Genomic DNA, 23724 nt, shown 5'->3' on the forward strand with positions numbered 1-23724 from the left:
GTGACACGCTGCGTTAAGCGAGGCAAAGGAAAAGCGATGCGGAGCCACGGCTCTTACACCAGGTGCCAGCCGACTGCAGGCACAGGGAAATGGATTTCTGCTGGAATTAATGGCCTTCCACAAACAGCTCTACCCACAGCAAATTAGTTCAGGAAAAAATACGTGCCAATCACTGAAAGGCCACCCAGTTCCCCGCCACGCTTGCACAAATAAAAGAAAATAAAACATCATTATATGTGTAAGAAATCTATTTTGAACAGAGCAGCTCATTTATTTTTCCATATGTTCTCCCAGATTTCATTACTACCTGCTGCAGAATAATTTTCATAGGTTCATAAAGAGTTATATTTTCATCTCCAGGTCCTTGCCTCGCATTATACAAATAATGAAGAATCATTAGGCTGGGAGATGAGCTCGTTGGTGGCTGTGCAGTCCCAGCAGTGCCCTGCACAAATCTGCCATGTTCAGAGGTACCAGAAATCAGCACACAATTCTAGTTAGGGGCATGCTGGAGGGCTGAAGAATTCCACTCATTCCAGCTGGACTGGCCACAGGGATAAAGAGCAGCCAGTGTGATGCTAAGATCCCCAGGGACAGAGCTGGGATAAGAGGGCATCACTCAGAGCTCAGGAACAAAATGATTCAAAAAACTTAAAGCAAAACCTCCATGGGAAACTCCCTAGGGACAAAAACCCTGCAGCCCCCTGCAGAAACCAGGAGTAAATCAGCATTAGGTAACTCTAAAGCCCTTTACAAGCTGTTGTACAGCTGCAGGACACATGTACATCTCTGCACAGGCTTCATCCTCCCCATGTCCAAACCATGCTGGAGTACAACAATAAATCCCCCAAGTCCTTTTAAGCACAGAGCAGTGAGGAGCAGGGAAAGGTGAACTGCTCCCTGTGCTGCATTTCTGAACCATCAGCAGCAGAATGGAAATCCCTTTATTGCAGTTCAGGGCTGTTAATCACAGCAGGAACAGAATTTCTGTGTGCCCAGGATCCCTGGGCCTGTGTGCTCACCCTCAGCAGTGCAAGGCTAAAGGACACGTCCACACAGAGAACCTTCAGGGAGGCTCTCATGATGCTGTTTCTACAAGGTAGGAGGAAACCCTTGCTATTGTCTTCCCAAAAAATCCTAAGAGTATTCTCCATAACACTGATTTTTTGGGGCCAGATTTATCTGCATAAATTATTGTTCCCAGAGAGGTTGAGGCTGTGGCTGCCCCTGGATCCCTGAAGTGTCCAAGGCCAGGTTGGACAGGGCACGGAACAAACTGGGATAGTGGAAGATGTCCCTGCCTATGGCAGAGGGTAGAATCAGATGAGCTTTAAGTTCCCTTCTAACCCCATCTGCCTTTCTGTGACTCTATGAAATGTGTGAATAGGCTGAAAAAATTGGAAACAGAAAGAAAAACTGCAGGGTCTGGTGTGAGATTTCTTTAGAAATCTGATCATAGAATGGAAGCAATGCTCCTGACAGTCCAATCCCCACGGAGCATTCCTGGAGCTTGTCTCCAAATCAGCCTGCTGGGCTTTTCAGCCTGGACTGCTGCACAGGGACAATGAATCTCCTGTTGCCAGGGAGTGTTTCTGGTCTCTGTCCCAGTGATCTGTAACTGAGACAAGTGATTGGACTTATTTTTAAAAAATTCAGATTACTTTTTTTTCCCATGAAGTAAAGCAAAAAGTTTTTTAGTAATGTGATCAAGACTGAAACTAAAATCATTAAGTCCCAAAATAATTTCTGTGGATAAAAAATGTTGAGTAAGCTGGCTTTTTTTTTTTTTTTTTTATATATATATAAAAATTGTATATGGAATCCCAATCATAGAGTCATAAAATTATTTGGGTGGGAAAGAAAGGACCTTCAAACTCATCCTGTTCCACTCCCTGCCACAGGCAGGGACACCTTCCCCTAGACCAGGATGCTCCAAGCCCAGTCAAACTCAGAAATTCTCCTCCCCTCACTGCTGTGAGCTCTATTAGAGCCCAGAGTGATGAACTGGATGTCTTGAAAAATCTATTACCAAATGTCAAGATAAGGAAAAAAAAGAAATCAAAAAAGAGCAACACTTTTCTCTCGCTGATTTGAAGCTCAGCAATGAATCCCCATGTGTGGTTTACCACCCAGAGCCTCAGCAGAACTGATGAAAATTGAACATGGGGACAGAACAATTTCAGTCTCTGTGGTCTTTTGACTTTTCAATTGCTCTCCTATAAACCCCTGGAATGCAAGGTGTTCCCAGGAATGAGAACAAAGTGTTTTCCTTCTGTGCAGTGATGACAGCAGGGGGAATGCTGCCCTGGGGAAGTGTGTTTGCAGGTGAGGTGTCCCCTAATTATGTGACAACTGCAGAAAAGGACCAAAAGCTGAACCCAAATCCACACATAAATCATATTATTCTCCTTTATACATATATATAATATATACACACACACATTTACTACTCTAATAATAAAACACACAGTTTTCAAAGTGTTAGCATATGCTAGAAAACATTTTCCCCTTCCCAGAGCTGAGCAGAGGAGAGAACAACCCCTTCACCATTCCAAAAGAGACCACACTAAACCCCTTTGTTGTTTGGGAGGAAAGACAGGAGGATTTAAAGGTAATGGTTTGCTGCCATGAGCCAATTTGTTCTGCCGTCACTGAACAAGAACCCTTAAGCTCAGCAAATAGAGTTTTGTAGCCTACAGCTCTCCTGCCCTTGGCTCCTCTGACACAAGCTCCAAGCACCTGCCAGCTTTCCTGCTCATGTTCATCAGGAATGGGTGCCCAGGCTTAGGGAATATCAGTATTCATTATCTTTTTAATCCCTTTGTCATCTGATGTTTTAAAGAGATTTTAAAGATTTATGGGAGGATAACCATGCAGGGAAGGGGCCATGGTATTAAGTGACAGGTTTATAGGATCATGGAATGGTTTGGGGGGGGGGAACAGACCTTAAAGCTCATTCCATTCCATCCCCTGCCATGGGCAGGGACACCTTTCACTAGATGAGGTTGCTCCAAGCCCTGTCCAACCTGGCCTTGGACACTTCCAGGGATGGGGCAGCCACCAAGTATCCACAAAATTCAAAATATTTTGAAAAAACAAAACATTCTTTAATAATTTAGAATTTAAAAATTCTTTAATAATTCTTTAATAAAAAACAAATAATTCCTTAATAATGTGTTTCTTATTAAAGAAGCTGCCAAAACCATTTTCTCAGACAAGCAGTTTTATTATGAAGAATTGCTGGACTCAGTCTAAGGAAGGGTCTGTGTAATTAAAACTATCTAAAATATGGAGATAGAGCTAAACTGCACATTAATTTTTAATGTGAGTTTTAGATCTCCTTCAAGTAATTTTGGTATTTGTCCTTGTTTATACTGCAGTCTGAGACTCAGCCAGATGAGTCAGGGAAAAGCCAAAGGAATACCCAGCCAGGGAGGCCATTTATCAGCTCTCCTCTGATGTCTTCATTTCCCATTTTTTCATTTTCACATTAAGAAAAGTTAAAAATCAATCTTAACTGGGGTGACTGCCCCAGGAATGATTTGCAGGAGATGCAAATGCTGAGTGCTCCTCCAGCGTGTGCTTGGAATTCTAAATACAGCCCATTATTCCCACTCAGAGTGCACATGGAGCGTCTGCCTTACCCAGAGCAGCCTGAGCACCTCCAGAATTCCCAGTTGTGGGTTACTCCAGCTTTTCCTTGCCAGCACTGCCTGTTTGCAGCCTGGGGAGGGCTGCCCAGCTCTGCTCACCTGTACACCACGGCGGGGATGCGTTTCCAGGAGCGGAAGCTGGCCACGCTCTCCAGCTCCTTGTCCGTGATCCAGGCAGGGACGATGATCTCCTGGGGGTAGCTGCCACACAGCCTGGGGAAAGGGAGCACAGTCAGGCCCAGGGAGCAGCTCCAGGCTCCCAGAGTGCACAGGCAGCACTGGAGGAGCCTCACAGCCCTTTGCTAATTCCTGCTTCCCTGGATGTTATTAAGCTCCCTTTGGCCAGCATTAAATATGGAGGGAGGGATTTTTCTCCTTGCAGAGGCCAAAGCAGAGATTGCTCCTGCAGGGACAGCAGCCCCCAGCTGGGAGTCATTATCCTGCACAGGCAGAGCACTCCAACTGCTCCACCACGCAGTGTTCCAGCTGGGTTTGCTCTGAGCTGGAGCAGGGCTCAGCCAGAACAGCCTGTCCCCCCAGCTGGGGATCACAGAGCACGCTCCTCTGCTCCAGAGCCTAAAGAGCCTTTTGTCTGCACTCTAAAGTGTTTCCCCTAACTTATTCATCTACAAATTTAACTCTTCCAAACCTGCTTGGGTTTTTTAAATTTTTAAACACGTATCTTTGTAATAAGTTAGATAATAAGAAACAAAAAAAATGTCTTCAAAAGTTCAGACTCCACTCTTTGCTCACTTAAGCTCTCCCTTAGAATGTTTATTCTCTAATAAGCCACATCAAAACCTGGTATTTCCAAGCTTAAAAAACTGTAGCAGTTAATAAAACATTAAATAATTTAAAGCACACTTTTTCTATAAACCAACAACAAAAAAAAATCATAATTCTGTTGTCCCTTCTTGGGAACTGCAGAAGTTGAAAGAAGTTTCAGTAACTGAGTGTTCTGAGATGCAGTTTGGCTGTGGAGCAGCAGCCCCAGCACTCACTTGTACTTCTCATTGATGTTGGAAATCCTCCAGGCATTGTTCATATCAAACCCCATCCGCTCCACCTCGTTCTTAAACCTGGAAGTGACATGTTCTCCTGGGGACCAAGAGCACAGGGGAAATGAATGGAAATAAGGAATGAGGACTCCTGCTTTGCAGAACAGAGAAAACCAGCACATCCCTCAGCCCAAAGCTGCATTTCACAGCCTCATTCTGACATTGGCACTGACATCTGTCCCTGGCCAACTCCCCAGAAATGCTCCAACAAGGAGTTTTACCCTGGAATTACCAACTTCTGGAAATTCATATAAAAAACCAATGCTGCAGACCAGAACCAAGGACATCAGCAAAGGAACTGAGCTCCATCAGCAATCCAAGTGGGATGCTCAGAAGTTCAGAACAATTTTCTGTCAATGAGAAGAATGTGAGGCTCTGGTGAAAAAGGGTAAGACCTGGAATGCGCCCTGGAACGTGGGCAATGCTTTGAATATGCATTTCCAGCCCCAGGTTTCCTGTATGGCTGGAGGCAAGTGCTGTCATTTATCCTGCAGCTCAGTTCTCCATCATAAATTGGACATTATTCTTCTGTGAGTCAGGTGGAGATAGAGAGGTAAAACACATAAATGATTGTTTGACACAAATATCAGTCACAAGAGCCTCACAAACTCCTGGATTAATACATTAAAGGAAGTGGAATGAGCCCCATTTATTTCCTAGACATTTTTGTTTTAAAGTTTCAAAATACAATTGAAAAATATACAATGGCAATAAAGAATAAGAAGATAGAAAGTCTGGAAAATGAGACAAAATTTCCAGGTTTCCAGGGCTAAGAGAAGTGCTAAATTTAATGAGCATGTGAGCAGCACTAGATAAGTGATTCTGAAGGTCCATCCATTGCTTGTCTCTTTAAATTACTGGAGCATTAAATCCTGAGGCAGAGCAGCACCCAAGGGGGGAAAAATCTGCTGAAAAATTAATGCTTTAAGTATTACATCTTTCCATTACATATTTCAGAAAATCCTTAAAGTCTTTCAATCCCCCAGATATCTGGAGATACATGTTTAAACCCCAAGATGTAAATGCACATGTCTGAAATGATTTTTAATGCCATGTTACAGAACAGTTAGAAATAAATATAAATAGGTAAATTAAGAATATAGACAGCAGCCTAATTACAGGACTTAATTAACTACAGTGTTATAAAGATCCTTTGTCAAGAGCAGAGGTGGAACTGGACAACACATTCCAGCCAGGCAATAACCTCTGCCAGATTTGTCCTTAGCAGTGACTTTTTAAATTTAAAAATCCCACAAATTCTTTCACTGGAGCACCACAAGAATGGGCTTCCCCATCACTGCTCCTCAAAACTTGTGCTACATCCTTAAGGATTTTTTTGGATAGCAAATGAGAACATTGGAAATATCCCAATCAATGCTGCTCAGCCTGGTGGGTTTTAAGACAAACACATAAAGCTACATGAAAATCTTATATTCTGCTTGATTTTTCCCTCTTAATTTTTAGCTACTGTGCAGCCACAGGTTTTTCTCCTGGAAACAAAACCCTAATCTTAATATTTAGTCCATTTCTCCTGAATGGCTGGCGTTTTAAGAGGCACTTTGAGCCAACATTGATAATGTTGAGAAGCATCCCAAGCCACTCTCAAAATCCCAGGAAAAGCAAGCTGGGTATTTTGTGGGCTTGTGCTTCCTATTAAAGCTGACCCTGTGAGCCACAGCCTGGATCTCTACTACAGACACTGCTAACATATTTTTCCCAGAAAATGTGTTCTGTTGACACTTGGATGGATTTTGAAGCACTTTAGTACTTTTGTCTGTATCTACCAAATAATGGGCTCCTTGGATATAGAAGAGAAATGGCAATGTCTTTGGATTGACTTCTTCAGCCACATTCACACTCATTTATTCCAGCTATAATTCAGCTCTTTGAAGGAGAACATCTACCCCCAGCCACAGGCAGCTACAGGGAGATAAAGTTATATTAAAGAAAATTATTTGATAGAAAAGCAAAGCTGCAAGAAAAAAAAAATGATTGATAAAAATTAATAAAATGGTAAATGTTGCTTCTTGTCCCTGGAAATGTCCAAGGCCAGGTTGGAACAACCTGGTCTAGGGGAAGGTGTCCCTGCCCATGGCAAAGGGTGGGAGGGGCTTTAAGGTCCATGATTCCATGATTATCCTAAGCTAGCATCAGGCTGAAGTCTCTCTGCTTCAGTGAGGAAGAGGAGACTCAGCAAGACTTCCACAGGTCTGCCAGCTCCCATTTCCCAAATTTAGTAAAGAGGGAAAAGCCCTGGGTGTGAAACTCTGCTCTGAGGAGATTTTTGGCATTTTCCAGAAGCTGCTAATGAAGTGTGTGAAGAGGAACAGGGCCAGGGAGCCCCTCCTGCTACTGAGTGATCCCTGCTCCTCCCCAGACACCACAGACACGAGAGCCTGTGCCAGGCTCCAGAGCAGGGACAGAATCCCAGGCACATCTCTCAGCCTGGTAACTGGGACACTTCCCTGAGGCAGTGAATTGTGACTGACAGGAGATCACACAGTGCCTGAAATCAGATTTCTTATACTCAACCAAGTGCTACAACCACCAGCATGCCAAGCCTGAGCTTTTATTTACTTGTGGGCTTCAAAACCCCTGCAGCAAGGATGGTATTCCACAGAAGAAGATCACTGCCTTTGGCTGTGAACGAACCCAGGAGCAGCTCAGGGGCTCCCTTCTCCTCCCCCACATCCAGCTTGGAGATCAGTGTGCCAGACAAAAAATGTGGCAACCAACCCACAATGGTTTAGACTGAAATCTGCTGCCGTGGTGAGTGAAATGCTGTTGGTTCCACACCTGACTGACTGAATCAAACCCACCCCAGTAATTCCCTGGGGTATCAGGTGCTGCTCTGGTGATCCCAAGGCTGTTCCCACATACCTGGCCAACACAGGTGATTGTGACTGACAGGACAGCACACAGTGCCTGAAATCAGATTTCTTATACTCAACCAAGTGCTACAACCACCAGCATGCCAAGCCTGAGCTTTTATTTACTTATGGGCTTCAAAATCCCTGCAGCAAGGATGGTATTCCACAGAAGAAGATCACTGCCTGTGGCTGTGAATGAACCCAGGAGTAGAGCAAATATATGTACTGTAAATATATATATGGCAGTGATCTCTGTATTGTATTGTTATTGTAAATGGGCTGCAGCTGTGATGTCCTGGCTTGGGCAGTGCTGTAGCCCGGGGAGGGAGCTGGGATAAAAGGGGGTGTGGCATTCAGAGAGGGCTGGAGAGGAGCCCCGGATAAGAAGTGACAACAACACTGCTGTGAAGATTACAACAGCTCAGGGGCTCCCTTCTCCTCCCCAACATCCATCCTGGAGATCAGTGTGCCAGACAAAAAATGTGGCAACCAACCCACAATGGTTTAGACTGAAATCTGCTGCCGTGGTGAGTGAAATGCTGTCAGCTCCACACCTGACTGACTGGATCAAACCCACCCCAGTAATTCCCTGGGGTATCAGGTGCTGCTCTGGTGATCCCAAGGCTGTTCCCACATACCTGGCCGACACAGGTCCCCGTGCTGCTCCTTCTCACTGGCATAAACCTCCATGCACCAGGCGTGGTAGGCGAAGGAGAACAGGTCCTCTATCTTGGACGGGGGGCGGATGGCGTTGTTGAGCCTCTTCAGCCAGTCCTGACACTGCTCAAAGGTGGAGAACTGACACCTGGCCCAGAGACAAACATCCCATGGGTGACTTTCAGTAGGAGAAGGCACTCTAGAAGGTGACAGGCTGAGCATGAAAAGCTCTGTGAGAGCACAAAGTGAGGATAAACACCTTATTGACAACTTAGTTCTGCTTCCATGTGCACTCTAATGAGAAGTAAAATCAAACCTGTGGAATGAGTAAAGAAACACTTAAGGAGTCAGGATTGACTGAGCAGCAACATCCTGTGACTGGGAATAAGCAGGGTGTGCCCTGCCAGGAATAAGGGGGACATTTTTCCATATGTTACCTATAAAACCAAGGGAAGATCATTCAGGTCAAAGCCAGGAATGTGTTACAGCCCCTTCTGGGCTGGGGGAAACTCAGAAAACTGCCCCACACATTATCATCTACATAACAGAACTATAACCACAGTCCTGTAAAAAAGAACAGGCTGGGAGAGCTGGGGGTGCTCACCTGGAGAGGAGAAGGCTCCAGGGAGAGCTCAGAGCCCCTTGCAGGGCCTGAAGGGGCTCCAGGAGAGCTGGAGAGGGACTGGGGACAAGGGATGGAGGGACAGGACACAGGGAATGGCTCCCAGTGCCAGAGGGCAGGGATGGATGGGATATTGGGAATTGGGAATTGTTCCCTGGCAGGGTGCCCACCCTGGATCCCTGGCACTGCCCAAGGCCAGGCTGGACAGGGATTGGAACAATGATGGTGCCCATGGTGGAATGAGATGGGATTGAAGGTCCTTTGAAAACCCTTCTCTTTCTGCCTTTGTTGGGAAGCACTGGCTGAGCTTTGCCCAATGTTACAGACTAACAACAAACAGAGAGAATATTCCCTGCACAGGAAAAACCAATCTTCAAAGCAGTGCATTAAAATTACATTAGCTTTTCTTTTCAAAGAGGATTCCTGGACTCTTTAGAGTAAAAGGGTGGAAATAAACCATGATTTATTTTGCTCTGACGTTTTTCTTTAAGATTTTATAGTTATTAAATATTGCCCAAGTATTTCCATTCTGCTCAGTCCTGGTTAATGATGGCATCTGCATTCCCTGTGGGCAGATTTATCTCCCCTACCTGCAAATAGCTCAGAGCCAGAGCGTGGAAGGGAAAAGCCATGTCCAACATCTCCCAGGAGCTGTGAGCAACTGCAGCCTGAGGTGTTTATTTATTTCCCATCACTGACTGTAAAGCAAGCCCAGACTACTCACTGAGACAGGATAATTCTCTATTAAACATCCACACTCATCAGACAAGATACATCTCACCCTAAATTCCTTCTAAATTCTTTTGAAGTTAGTGGTGTAAATAACAAGTATTATCTCCACTTGAATTCTAGTCTCAAAATACAAAGTTTGCTTATGAAAAAGAACAAGAATACATTCTAACTCTTCTGTCTCAGTCCCAGACTTCATCATCTCCCAACCATCACCAAGCCCTCAGTCTTGAAAGAAAGAAAATTGATAAGGATGGCAAAAATACAAATAATTTGTATTCATTCTACAATTGAAGGGAAAAAACAAATTAATGTAGGGAAGAAGGGTGACTTTCTTAAATGTCAAGAGCTACAAGTGAAGAGGAAGTTAAACATTGAATTCAAATTAAACTAAATATTACCTCTAAAGTAAAATCAGTCCTGGTGACAAAACAGCCTTTCAGGAAGCAGCTGACCTGTTAAACATTCTGAGTGCTCAGAGATGGCTGGGGCTCCTTTCATTACACAAAAGGTACAGCCAGCAAACATTTAATCAAAAAGAAATGTTCCTTTCTTCTTAATTAAAGTTCATAGATCAAAATTAATTTCTGCAGCAGAAAAGCTTTTTTAAAAAAAAAAAACCATCAATGAGCAGTTCAGGCTGGGCAGCTCAGAGAGCCCTGGAGCTGGGGAAGGACAGGCAGGAGTCACTGCACACCTGGATTCACCACCTCCCTTCACTTTCTGTTCCCTCATTTTCTTCTCCAGGAGGTTACCATGCCTCAAGGATAGTGAGTGTACTCTCAAATGTGTTGAGAATGCAGTGTGCATGAAGCCTCAAACCCCAAATCTTGATAAAACTCATTTGCAATGTGTGTATCAGTGCCTTTATCTACTTCTGCACCTATTGATATGGAAATACTGATATAACTAGAATACATTGAAGCAATGTATTCTAACTGATTGCAAAGCAGGGACAACACAGTGAGACTGAAATTAATTGCAGAACAAAGCCAAGATCAGCCATGTGGGCTCAGAGCAAGGTTTGCTGCTGTGCTGAATCACAACAATGAGATTTATACACAGCCCTCCTTGTATAAAAATCAGACAAAATAAAAAGATTCTGAGGGAAATCAAGGAACCCCATTTCCTTGAACCATCCCAGCTGCCCGTGGCACATGGAAAGTGAATTCCCCCCTTTAACTCTGAGCCTCTCCTACCTGATAACCTTGCAGTCCTTGCAAGTCAAATGAAGCTGGAATATATCCCGGCACTCCACACTCTCAATGAGCTGCAATGGAACCTGCAATTAAACACACCAGATTATTGCATTTCTGCAGCACTAACAGCAACTTCTTTGCATATCTAACAAGGATTTATTGTTAGTCTGAAGAGAGGAAAACAAATGAGTCCATGAGGAATTACTTCAGCAGTTCTGAGGTTTGGTACCAGGTATTCACATTCCAGCTCTGGTCCTGTGGGATCCCATGGGAGCACCTGAGAAGGCTGCAGGAAAGGCAGCAGAAACTCCAGCTCCTCTCTCATGGAAGCAGTTTCCCCCTTATAGGTCTAAATTTAGGAATCTTAATATATTTTTAGCTGATGGTGCTCAAAAAGAACTGCTAAGCAAGATCCCCTTAACAGATTGCTGCAGTCTGGATGTTTTTCTATGGCAATATCCATTATTTCCTCCTCAGGGAAAAACCCTTTGGCCTGTTTAGAGCAACACTTGTAATGGAAGCAGCCAAATTTAGAGTGATAATGCTGAATCTCTCCCAGTTAAAGTGCAGTTATAGACACTTCTGTTTCCTGGCTGTGTAACCAGCAGCAAGTTGGTCAGGCAACACATGAGTGCAAGTACCTTTAAAGATGAGAAAAGCCACAAGATGAAAATATCAATTTTCAGTATTACTTTTGGAACTTTACCCAAGATGGGTAAATGTTCATTATTGCCTTAAATGAACAGAAGTCATAAATAACTGTCTGAATTCAGCTAATACCTGTAATTAATGTGAAGCACAAAGCTGTTTGAATTGTTTAGTAGATTATATGGACATGGCACAAGGCAATAAAAGCTCTGCTATCCTTCAGTAACGTTCCAAGACTGGTTTTTGCCATCACAGCACTAAGATGCAGCAGTTTAAGGTCTGGCTGGGGGCCCACAAGATGTGGCTGGAAGAGCCAGGGCTTCTTCATATGCTTGGGCAAACCCTTGAAGGTCACCTCCAATCAAAGCTTCAGGATAAGGAATCCAGACAGCATCTTCTCAGGCACCACAAGGCTCAAAAAATTCCTCATTTAGGTGGAATGAAAAAAAGGAAATTAACTAAAAACCAGCAGGCAAGCAAAAGAGGTATCTCAAAAATACAAAGCAAGGGAAAAGCTCCCCTGAGCAGGGAGGTGATCAGGGCAGATGCTGAGCCCAGGAGAGGGGTGAGAGCTCTGCTGGCTCTGGGGGGCAGGCACAGCTCAGGGCTGCACCCAGGCAGAGCCCAGAGTGTTCCCAAATCCCTGCCCAGAGCTCACAGCCCCCAGCTGTCGGGATCTTTAGCTTGGCAGAGTGACCCCAAGAAAAGTCAGAAAGTCTCTTTTCCCAGCCCAGCACTTGAAGAAGGAGCCAGAGCTCTTCATTTCTCGGTCTCAAGGTTGTTTATTGTTTCTTATCTATAAAAAATTTTCTCCTGCCCTGCTGAGGTCCATCCAGCAGGACAGTTCCAGGCACTCTGCCTGCCCCAGGGCTGTGTTATGTCTTTATACTAAAAATTACATGTACAATGTTTACAATTGCTTCCCAACACCTATCACCTATGTTAGACAGTGAGCTTCTACTCTAAACCAATCCCAAAGTGCCACCATCACAGCAGAAGATGGAGGCCAAGAAGAAGAAGAAGGAGAAAGGCTGGACACACCCAGTTCCCTCCATCTTGCCTCCTGAACCCCCATAACAAAACCCTAAAATCTACTTTTCCACCCTGTGATAATTTCACTAATATTCTACCTATTGTGGCTTGCTGATCTTCATACAAGGTTGGCAATTTGCTCCATGGGTCATAATCAAACCCACAGGTGTTCTGGGCTCTGTGCCAGGGTCTCTGAGCCCCCTGGCAGGGGTCCTGGCCATCCTGGACAGCCAGAGGGATGTTCTGGGTTCCCACACCCAGCTACAAGAGGCAGGGATTTGCTAATGCCCAGCCTTTCCCTTGCCCATGTCAGACAGAGCCAGAGGCAGCTCTGGAGGCACCAACCTGCCCTGCTGTGCCCAGCCAGGCTGGGACAGAGCAGTGACTCTGCTCCTTCTGCTCTAACTGGACATCAAATGACAGAAAACCCATGGACAGACTTGGCAAGAGGATGTCTGACTCCACAGCCCAGTAGTTTGTGTTTTCAAATCTGGATTATAAATAAAGCTGGAGCTTTAATTTCTGTCCATGTTTTCAGCACTGTCACTGTCACTGGTTGAGATCTGTGACAGAACCAGTGACATGAAGGGGCCAGGAAATGAGGAATCCCTCCTGTGAGAGCCCCTCTGTGCCCTCCCCAAGCTCAGCCTGACTGGGTGACTCCCCCAGAGCAGCAGGACTGGAGTGCAGCACAGACCACAGCAATGCTCTGTTCCACAGCCCCTCCCTGCATTTCACTGCTCATTCCTCCCAAGCCTCCTCCTGCTTGACCCCAGCCTGCCAGGCAGGTGAATTGTCAGAGTTTTGTGTGATCAATGGACAGGAATGGAGCTCAGAGAATGTTCCAGCCTGTCTTCATGACTGGACAGCCCCACACAGACCTATTAACAATTCCCAGCAGGAATTCCTGCATGGAAAGGGGGGTCAGGCCTTGGCAGGGGCTGCCCAGGCAGGTTTGGAGTGCCCATGCCTGGAGGTGCCCAAGGAAGGGCTGGATGTGGCACTCAGTGCTCTGGGCTGGGGACAAGGTGGGCATTGGGCACAGGATGGACTGGATAGCCTGGGAGGGCTTTTCCAACCTAAATGGTTCTAAAATAACTTATTTAAATCTACCACTGAGTTAAATGGCACCAACATGGAAGGTAAAGCATCTTTCCCAGCTGAGTCAAGATTTCAGTCTTGCTTTTTGAGTCCAGTGCTGCTTTGTCTGTTATCTTTTTATTCCCCAAGCCCTGTTATATTCTGGTTTTTCTCATGTCCATCTTCATTTAAGCAGTTCTCCACCTTTTCCCTCCTTCTGGCATTCTGCTTGTGGCTCCTCTTCCTTCTGTCTGCACCCTAATGACAAACTAATTCTAATGACAAACTAATTCTTCTCTATCTGCATTATTTTTAATTTCCTTTTCCCAAATTCACTCCCTGTCCCCTGCCCTTTCCCTGTGCCCTCTGCTCCCCAGCATCCATTCCCCTCCACCAGCCCACCTGTGATTCCCTCACAATCTGCAGCTTTTTCTTCAGGACAACCTTCCCATTAATCTTTTTCATTTTCCTTCCCAGTCATAAAAATCTGTCCTGTGGTCCTCTTGTGTTTCCAATCTCCTTCCTGGCCATTATTCTTCCCCCAGCAAAGCTCAGTGGAATTATCTGCTGTCACTGCCTCCCTGATAACCTTCCCTTCCCCCTGCTCATCCTCCAGGCTGTGCCAGTCCAACACCCAGAGCCCATTCCTGGAAGAGCCATCAATTCTGTCTGCAGGCACTTCCCTCTCATAATGGCATGGAAAGCAGGCAGGGAAAGCAATCATTTCTGCTTTTATAAGAATAAACATGCATTGTTATCTGAGGCAAATTACATCCCATTATAGGGAGTACAGGAGCATCCTGCTCTTGCAGTATCTCCCCACTGTCTCTTATTTAAAATTATCTCATTTTAAGTAACAGCAACATTCGACAACTCCCAACTTTTTATTTTTGAGGAGTTTTTAAAATTATTTTGATGACTGGAGCTGTCTGTTATCTAAGAGCAGTACAAGATATATTTAGAGAATTACAGCCCTGTAGTTAGAAAAAGCACAAATTACATTTTCAGTGCTGTACCAACCCCCCCAGAGCCCAATCTGTGCCCACCATTCCCAGTGGGGTGCAGTGGGTGACAGCCAGGCTGCTGCCAGCACAGGGACCCTGACACAGACCCTGCTGTGCCCCACTAGGCCCAAACCTCCCCAGGACCTCCCGTGGCACCTGGGAGCAGGAACTGGGATTTCCTCCTGGTTTTCCCAGCTCAGAGCTGGAACAATGTCAGGGTTATGGCAAGGCCAAGGCTGGGTGTGCTGGAGTGTGGGAGGAGGTGGCACAGGGGGGCACTGAGGGTGCAAGGACAGCTCTGAGGGCTCCAGCCTGGAGGGAGCTGAATCCTCCCCCAGTTCATGGAACCCACAAGGAGTGTCTGAAGTAAGTTTTGCTTTTAATTACAGCTGATGACACTTTGGATTTGTCTTGAAGGCCAGCTCTGAGCCCTGTCTTGTCTCACAATTGTGCTCTGAGTGTGAAGAATTTGGGCAGCAGGGCCTGAGGACAAGACAAGGATTATGCCACTCCCCAGCATGGATGGACATGAGGAATATCCCAATCCAACCACTCTTCCAAGCAAGGGGAAGCTCACACTAAAACTCAACTCCTCATCAAATTTCCCCCCCATCATGACTTTCCTTTGGTACTGTGTCCAAAATCCACCACTGGGAAGAGATTACATGCAATCCATGCTTCCACAAACTCCACCAAAATGTTCATTCTCCCATCAATGCAATTAGCTTCCAGGGAGGAAAGTGATTACACAGAAACACTCAGCAGCTGCAAAGTCTGACATTTTCTTAAGGAATCAATAGAGCTGGGCCTGGGAACCAAACCTCCCTCATGCACCAAGAGATCCCTGTTGAGTCTGCACTTTTATCCCATGGATAAATGTAAGTCAACACCCCTGAATGTCCTAATCCCCCAATTTATGCATGGTCTGAGGGACCTTTTGTTTTTGCATTTGAAACACCATGTTCCTATTAGCAGCGAGATCTAGGAAATGATCCATGGGAAAGATCTCCACACACAGCCCCTTTCTGCATTGTTGCAATGGGAATATTAACAACTTTGAATGGATTTCTGGCCCAGCCCAGGTGATCTGGAGCTCTGTGCTGCTCACTGAGGTGTCACAGCACCATTTTCACAGCCAGGGAATTGGAACCAAACAAAAGGCAAAAGCCACAGCCCAGGAATGAAGACTCTCTTGCAGGTATTTGCAGAACAGCTGTGATGACATAAAAACAGCAGGAAAGAATCAAGATGAACTCAATCAAAAATTACTCAGTGAAAATTTGAGTTAGAAAATCACCATCCGAATGAGAATTTTGGTCAACAATAACCAAGATAATTACTACTGCCAAAATTAATGATTTAAATATGGTTCTTAATTACTGAAGAATGTTTTATCTTTAAAGACATCCCAAGCCCTCCCTGCCCTGGATTTCAGCAGAGCTCATAGGAAGTTATTAGTGACAGTCACATATGGCTACAAAGAATTATTTATATTCTGCTCTACCTCATAGTCTGGTTATTTCTGGTTAATGATGCTGATGATAATGAGATATCACACGGAATGAGAGGGCAGAACACTGCATGTCAAAGTCAGGGAAGAAAAATCAACATGGGAATATTCACAAGCTTCTGTGGACTCTTCCCTGAACACAATCAAGGAACGTGATTTGAAAAAACATCAGTTCCTGCTATGCTCAAAAATACTGAACTGAAAATCCCTGTAAAGCAATATCTCTAATTGTCCTAAGGACAGGAAGTACAGCTCATGGCTTCTGTAATAAAGCAACTCCATCATTCCCTGGCATTCCTCAGGACTCTTGATTTGCACCCTGGAAGTGTCCCCAGCTGGTGGGACTGGTCTGTGTGAGCATCAGGCACTGCCCAGGACTGGCCAACACCATTTACCTGTGTCTGCTGCCAGGGGAAGTGCAGATGGAACCATTTCCAGGAATGGACACAGCAATAAAACTCCCTCAAGAAATGCACTGAGGGTGAGGTCCCACTCCTGACCTGTCACATCAAACACTGCACTCAAACCACTCAGCATCTGGCACAGAACCTCAGCAGCAGGACCCACTCCCATCTTCTGAAGCTCCAAGCAAGCACCAGTCAGGTTTAGGTGCTCCAAAAGTCCCTTGCAAGACTGACTGTTTCTCCCCACTGAGCTTGGGGACAACAGGTGGCTGACACAGCCAGCTGTGAAGGTTGAGGGATGTGACATTTCCTTATGACATCTGATTTTCAGAGCTGCTGAGTCCCCCTTTGGTGCCTAAATACCCATTTATTGCTGAAAAATCAATTTGAACATCAGAAGAAGATCTTTCATTCTTAAAAGAGGGGGATCACTGTACTCTTATCCCAATTTCTGTTGTTTCCATTGAGATCAGGACACTTACATTGACAACAGATTCCTTGAATTTGATGTGGAGCCTGTAGTTGGAGAGGGCAATGATGGCATCCTCTGCTCGTCCCACGTACTCCGTGCTCTCCCCGTGCAGCTCAATGAAGGGCACCTGCACAAGGGCAGCAAAAATCTCATCTCAGACCCCATTTCCCAAAAACCTGCCCCTCCTGCAGCACAAGAAATCAAACAAAGCCTGCTGAGAATTCAGCCCTGTTATTGCTGCTAAGGAGGAACATCAGGTAAGGTTGGCTCTGAGGTTAATTGCAGCCTTTTTCTTAAATGATCCCTTATTTTATGTTACTTTTCCTGAGTGGTAAGTGCCTGGTCAGGGAAAGCAATGAATTTTTATGAAAAATATCCTCACATTTTGGCAAGCAGGCTGACAAAGCCCTTGATTTATGCTCTCTCTCCTTACTTAATGGAGAGTGGCATTTCCATAATGTTATTAAATTCATCCTAAAGTAGGCACAACATCCAGGATGAAAAATGTTCCCTGCTATTTCCCCACTGTTCACCCAGCAAGCTCAGGTAACCAGCCCAGGCTGGATCCCTAAATGCTACAAAGCTGAGCTTGGACAAACCAAGCTTTTTGCTCCCTATTTCTCACAGTAAATATGAAAATGCACAAGAAGCTGCTGCTTTATAAAGTCAGAAACCTGCAGTTCATTACACCACACATGGAAATTGTCACTGGTTAATTAAAATGTGACTTAAGTCCAGTTTAGCTGAGCTGGTGGGAAGTGAAAATACCCAACTTGAAAGTGATCTGGTTTAGACCAAATTAGCTTGAATTAAACAAAAATGAGGTGTCCCTGCCATGGCAGAGGTGGCACTGGATGGGCTTTAATGTCCTTTTCAACCCAAACTATACCATGAATCTATGGTAAATCATTTTAACTAAACTGATTTCAAAAGGAAATTTGGAAAACAAAGAACTTATAAAATATCTCTTTTTGTGCAACAGAAGATTTTTGGCTTCATAACAACCAGGTGCCAAGGCAGTGTTCAATCAGCTTAGTGCTGCTTTTTCAAAACAAGAGAGTTCTAAACTATAAAATCCTGCCCTTGGAATTAGTGCACAGGTAGCAGTGATATTTTTCAGACACTTGAAGGAATTTCTCACAATAAAATGCCCAAGTTCTCTGTCCTACCAACAGAGAAAATGAATTTCTGTGCTAACTGTGAATTAAAATTCTAGAGGAGAGGCCAGAGAATCCACAACCAAGTGGAGGCAGTGAGATTTGAACAGGAGCAGTGTGGTGATTACCTGAAGGTTCTCATCCTCTCGGATCAGCTGCTTCCTGGGAAAAATCTGATTAGCCTGGATGCATTCAAGGCTGTGCTGAGTCTCTTCATCCTGAGGAACAAAGTGTGACAGTCACCCTCAGCACTGGCACCTGCTGCCACCTTCCCCAGCCATCCACAGCCAAGGAAAAGCTCCCACAGGGTGAAGTGTCCAGAGAATTCCAGGAGCACCAACTCACTAAAGTTTCCAAACTCTCCAACATGGGCCCTCAGACAATAATGTGGTATTAGCAACCAGTTTCCTTCCCACAGCCTGATTAATAAAGTCATTAAATGCTGCAAAATTTATAGCAGCATTAGGAAAAAAGCATTAGCACTATGCCTAAAACTCAACAACCCCATATGTAAACATGAATTCCCTCATGTTTTTCCCATTTTAAAGTCTCCTGCTCTATCACAGACCCTACAAAGCCCCTTTGCTTACCATGACAGGCCCTGGGCAGGAGGAGCAATCCTCGTCTTTACTTGCAATTCTTTGAGCTCTTCACTTACTAAAACCTAGAAAATAAGGGAAGTATAATGATGAAATAAGATTCATTTTCTTTTAGCAAATAAATACAAATTAACTTTTAAAGACTGTGAATGTAGCTGTTAGAAAACTGAGAGCAAACAGTAATTATGAAAAGATGAAATCTATAGAAGCTCCCTCTCCTGAGAGCCAAAATTGTTTCAAAATGTGTCTGGTTCCTTCTGTTCCTCCTGAAAAATTACCTTTGGATGTGCTGCTGGGAGAACACCTGTCTGAAGGCAGCAATTAGACCAGTGTTTATATAATTTAAATGAAAACATGTTCATTTTTCTGGATACCCTGGAATTTTCTCCCAAGTTGCCTGCAGATGGTGAATCAGAAATCCGTGGGATACAAATCCAAAGGGATTGCTGGGGCTGATCTGGGTTTGGATCCTCCTGGAACAAGCTTGTTTCAGCCATGGCACATGAACTGGAGTTCTTATCAGGATAAAAATCCTCATTTTACACTTATGGCTGGTTTTGGATATCCATGGATGTACCAAAATATCCATTTCCTGCACTGACATCTCCAAGAGTTCCAGATCACTACACTGGGACTTGCCCTCTCCACTACCCAACAATCCCCCCAGCTTTCATCATCTGCAAATTTTCTGGGAATATTAGCACAGTCCTGAGGTTTTACAAATCACCCAGTTAAAAACGTAATGACTGAAGTGAATACAGGAGTTACAATTTGAGTTTGAGATTGATTTTACACTCAGCTTTTTCTAATCCAAGTAAGTTCCTCCCTGTTCTACTCAACCAGGATTCACTCAGGTATTTATGGGGTTTGCAGCCTGTGGCACACAAAACTTACAAATGAAAATACATCACAAGGGTGCAGCCAGCTCTCAGCTCACACCCAAAGCTCATATCTCACTTTACTTATAAATGTATTTCAAATTTTCAGTATTTGACAGAGAAAACCACTTCAATCCATCAGCCCTGGGCACATCCTGAGCTTGGTATGGAACACTGACAGAGGGCAAGGGAGCAGCAGCTGCACATCAAAGATCCTCACACAGGTGTGTTTGTAAATATATTCACACAACAGGGGAATGATGAGGAGAATCGAGCTCCAGCTGCCAGGGATTCACTAAAAATTAATGCAAAAAGCAGATTTAAAATCCTGGGAGAGCTGGCAGGGACTGGGGACAAGGGATGGAGGGACAGGACACAGGGAATGGCTCCCAGTGCCAGAGGGCAGGGATGGATGGGAGATTGGGAATGGGGAATTGTTCCCTGGCAGGGCGGGCAGGCCCTGGCACAGGGTGCCCACCCTGGATCCCTGGCAGTGCCCAAGGCCAGGCTGGACACTGGGGCTGGGAGCAGCCTGGGCTGGCAGAAGGTGTCCCTGCCTAAAACTCATGGCATGAGTTTTAAGGTCCCTTCCCATCCAAACCATTCCAGGATATCATGATATAAAAAATACCTTGTTATTTCAAGGAATTCCTTCAGCTTCACACACAATTATCAAAGAAACACCAACTTGATTTTAACAATCTGCTTTATTACAAATTTGAAGTTTGCTTAGTATCTTTCAAGGAAAAGTTTTAATTTAATAGGCACTATGCTGGAAAAATTCTTTCATACTTCAGTTTGATTAGATATATGTAATTTATAAGTTTATTATATAACCATCTACATATTAATAAAAGCAGTATTAGCTTAGAAAATTGAGTCTTTTAAAATATCTTACAGCTGTGCTCCTAAAATCCAGCACAAACCTCCAGCAGAGGCTGCCCAAAATCCCAAGTTTCAGTGCAACTCCTGATATCAGTGCAGAACAGCTCCTACTGTGACAGTGTGGCTTTTTCCATGTGAGAATCCCCCTTTTTAAGGTGAATTTTGGGAAAGCTGTGTGGAAAATAAATCTGCCTGTTTCAGTTTGGATCAGGACTATCAGATGCAAAGGGTGATGCTGCCAAGATAAATGGTACAAGGAGTTATAGGACTGGTTCTAAAGCAAACACTTTGCTCTGGCTGCTGCTGGGCATCAGTGAAATGCTTCAGCAACTTCCCTGCCACCAAAGGAATGCTGAAAATTGCTGACAGAAATAGCAAAAAAGCTGAATTGTTCCAGTGAGGCTCTCTGAGCTGCTGGACAGGGAATATTTGGTGAGAAATCTTTCCTTTCCCATCAGATCCACGAGCTGAGCTGCTCCCTGCAGCAGCTCAAGGTCCCTGGGCTGAGCAAAAGGAAAAGGGAACAGCTCTGGGAGCAGCACACACTGCTCAGGACAGCCCAAAGCACACCTGAACCCACACTTCTTCCTATCCCAGAGCTTTCTAACCCATCCCCAGCTCACCAAACTGTCCCCATGGGAACAGCAGGAGGCTCCCAGGGACTGCTGCCACCTCATGAGGGCATTCCTGGCTTTAGAAGCCTTGGAAGAAAGAATATTCCTCATACCATCAACCAAGCACTCCTGAACCCTCCATCATTCCCCACCCTGCTGCTCCAAGGGACAGCTGGGGACAAAGCCAGCCCAGCAGCAAGTCCTGCACAAACCCAAGCTCAGGCTCATCCACACTGCTGGGATCTATAAAATTAGAAGGTTTTGAGAAAGTTGTGGAAAAGACAGGCTCTAAAAGACAGCAAGGACAGTGAAATGCAAATACCGAGGGAAAAGGAGCAGCAGTATTAGTACTGCACAAATTAGTGAAATACTAATTTGTGTTAGGACTGCAGAATGGAAGGAGAATTCTCATTTTGACAGTAAAACCCATTTTGCAGAAGTGAAATGGAAAGGTACAAACCCAGCTCAGTTAAAAACCTGGCCAGGAAAGCAGCCTTAACTCAGGCTCCTCCTTATCAACAGGATCACATAAAAACAGCAGCCAGCTTATACACAGAGCCCTGAAATAAAACTTGGTTTTACTGGTACAAATATTGGGTTTGGTCAGGACTGAGGCCAAAAAAAAGGTGATGTTATCAATTTACTGTCTGCCCTTTTACCTGCAATTCCATGTGTGTTAAATTATGTCCAAAAAGACAATGGTCTTGTTAATTCTCCATCCTTCTGTTCTGCTTGAAAAGATAAATGATGAGCAAAGGTTGCAACCTCAGCCTCTGCTCAGCCTCTTTGGGAACATCTTAATTACCTTTTGTTTCAGATGCACCTTCTGCTTTAAATTATGTGCATAATTAAGAGTAGCAATAACCATCTGTTTGCCAGTGAATCTAAACAAAAAGGATTAGCTAAATAAAGGATCATTTAGATTCACATATATTTAAATATAGTTGGACTTTCAGCAAGAAAAACTGGAGGGAAAAAAGGAAAAATCCAAGCATTTATTCCCTTACCTTCCCCATCCAGATTGAATTCCATGTATTTTAATATCAAAATCAGACTGAGCTGACCCCTGAGCTGTTTACATAGAGTGGCACAGCTGCCCTCTGAGTTTGGAATGCAAATTTTTTGGCAAAGGAACATTAAAAAAATTGAGAATTGAATATTCAGGAGTGTGCTGTACCTTGAGCAAAAGATGCTTCTGTAGCAGGCTGAAAAGACCTCTCCCCCTTTGGCAGTGGAAGGAAATTTCTGAGATAAGGACAAATACTCAGTTTCCCTTTTCTCAGTCCCTGACAGGGAGGTTTCTCCTCTTTCCTGACACCACAGGACTGAGCAACTCTCCCCAGGATTTACTGGGAGAGCAGCTGACAACACAGATTGGTCAGGAACAGGAGCAGGACAAAGAATTGTGTTGGAAGTTTGGGCACAACTAAGAGTCAGGAACCTTCCTTTTCAATAATTAAAGGCTGCAAACTCCAACTCAGTGAAATACTAATTTTCATCTAGGATCTTGGAAAACATTTGATTTAATTAAGAGAATAATCAATGATGAGCACAGAACCCACAAGCAAGCAGCTGATCTTACCAAAGAATGAGAGAATAAACTCCTCTCTTGTCCCAGAAAGTTCCAACTCTTCTCTTCTGATACTTCACATTGGCAGCTGCAAACACAAAGACAACTCTTTAAAACATGAACTTCCCTTGAAAAAAACACTTTTGAATCTTTATTGTAGACAAGGCACTCCACTCTGGGGGGAGTTTGGATTAATTCAAGGGGAAAAAAAGAAAGTTTGAGTGCCTTGGAGTTGTAACAAGAGCTTAACATGCCCAGAGAGGGAATTCCAGGACTGGATTCTGATGGATATCTGAGGGTAAGGCCTCTCTTCTGGCAAGGAGCACTTCTGAAATTGTGGCCACAAAGCAATTCAGAGTTTTCATAAATGAGTAAACAAAGCCTAAATTACTTCACAATACCAGCTACAGGAGAGAGTTTTATATAAGATCCCACTGGATTTATATTGATCTTCAAAGTGGGTTTAATTTTACACTGCACTGGAATTTCTGGCCCCAAGAAAGCCAGTGCAGACCCCCAAACTGTTGCTGCCCATGTGCTTTGGTGCAGAGGTGCAAAAATCCAGGGATCAGCAATGCTCACCAGGCCACTCCTGCCAAGCCCTTTCCTTTGCATTTTCAAGTGCTCCACAAAACATTTATTGCATCAAAAATGAGGCAGTGTGCCAGAAACACACATTTATCAAAACTGAGATGGAGAAAATATCTGATCAGCTCATTCCTGCAGTCACTCCAACAGGACCAACAGATATCTCCTGTGGCATCAGAAGGACATAAAGCTTAATGCTAAAATACCAAACACTAAAATTGGAAGTTCCAGACTAATTCCCATTGCTCCTAAAGCACACAAGCAGCCAGACTGCTGGGACACCACCCCTTGTGCCCAAAGTTTTGCTCCTCACAGGAACCTGGACACTCTCCCAGCAGCACACTGCACCTGGATATGCCTGGAAAGTCCAACTTCTCCACCACACAATCCTGCTGCTGGGAATAGTTTCCCTGTACTTTGATGTGCCACAACTACTGATAATTTTCACATTCTGGTAAATGAAATAAAATACTTTTGTATTTTGTGTTCATTGTG

At 44.4% G+C, this 23724-nt stretch overlaps 1 protein-coding gene across 7 annotated transcripts in view; it reads right to left on the reverse strand.

The window, feature by feature from the left end:
• Nucleotides 1–23724, reverse strand: part of MTMR3 (myotubularin related protein 3) — a 76584-nt gene that overhangs the window by 21605 nt on the left and 31255 nt on the right. For all 7 annotated transcript variants that reach the window (XM_063173242.1, XM_063173241.1, XM_063173235.1 and 4 more), the window contains 8 exons: nt 22654–22729; nt 18686–18759; nt 18224–18313; nt 16949–17065; nt 10789–10871; nt 8220–8386; nt 4655–4751; nt 3753–3866 (listed from right to left, as the gene is read on the reverse strand). In XM_063173242.1, the coding sequence (XP_063029312.1) occupies nt 3753–3866; nt 4655–4751; nt 8220–8386; nt 10789–10871; nt 16949–17065; nt 18224–18313; nt 18686–18688 (671 nt within the window). In that variant the 5' untranslated portion in view covers nt 18689–18759; nt 22654–22729. The remainder of the gene's footprint in view (nt 1–3752; nt 3867–4654; nt 4752–8219; nt 8387–10788; nt 10872–16948; nt 17066–18223; nt 18314–18685; nt 18760–22653; nt 22730–23724) is intronic.

The sequence above is a fragment of the Melospiza melodia genome, chromosome 20 (assembly GCF_035770615.1).
Source record: "Melospiza melodia melodia isolate bMelMel2 chromosome 20, bMelMel2.pri, whole genome shotgun sequence".
Taxonomy (NCBI): Eukaryota; Metazoa; Chordata; class Aves; order Passeriformes; family Passerellidae; genus Melospiza; species Melospiza melodia.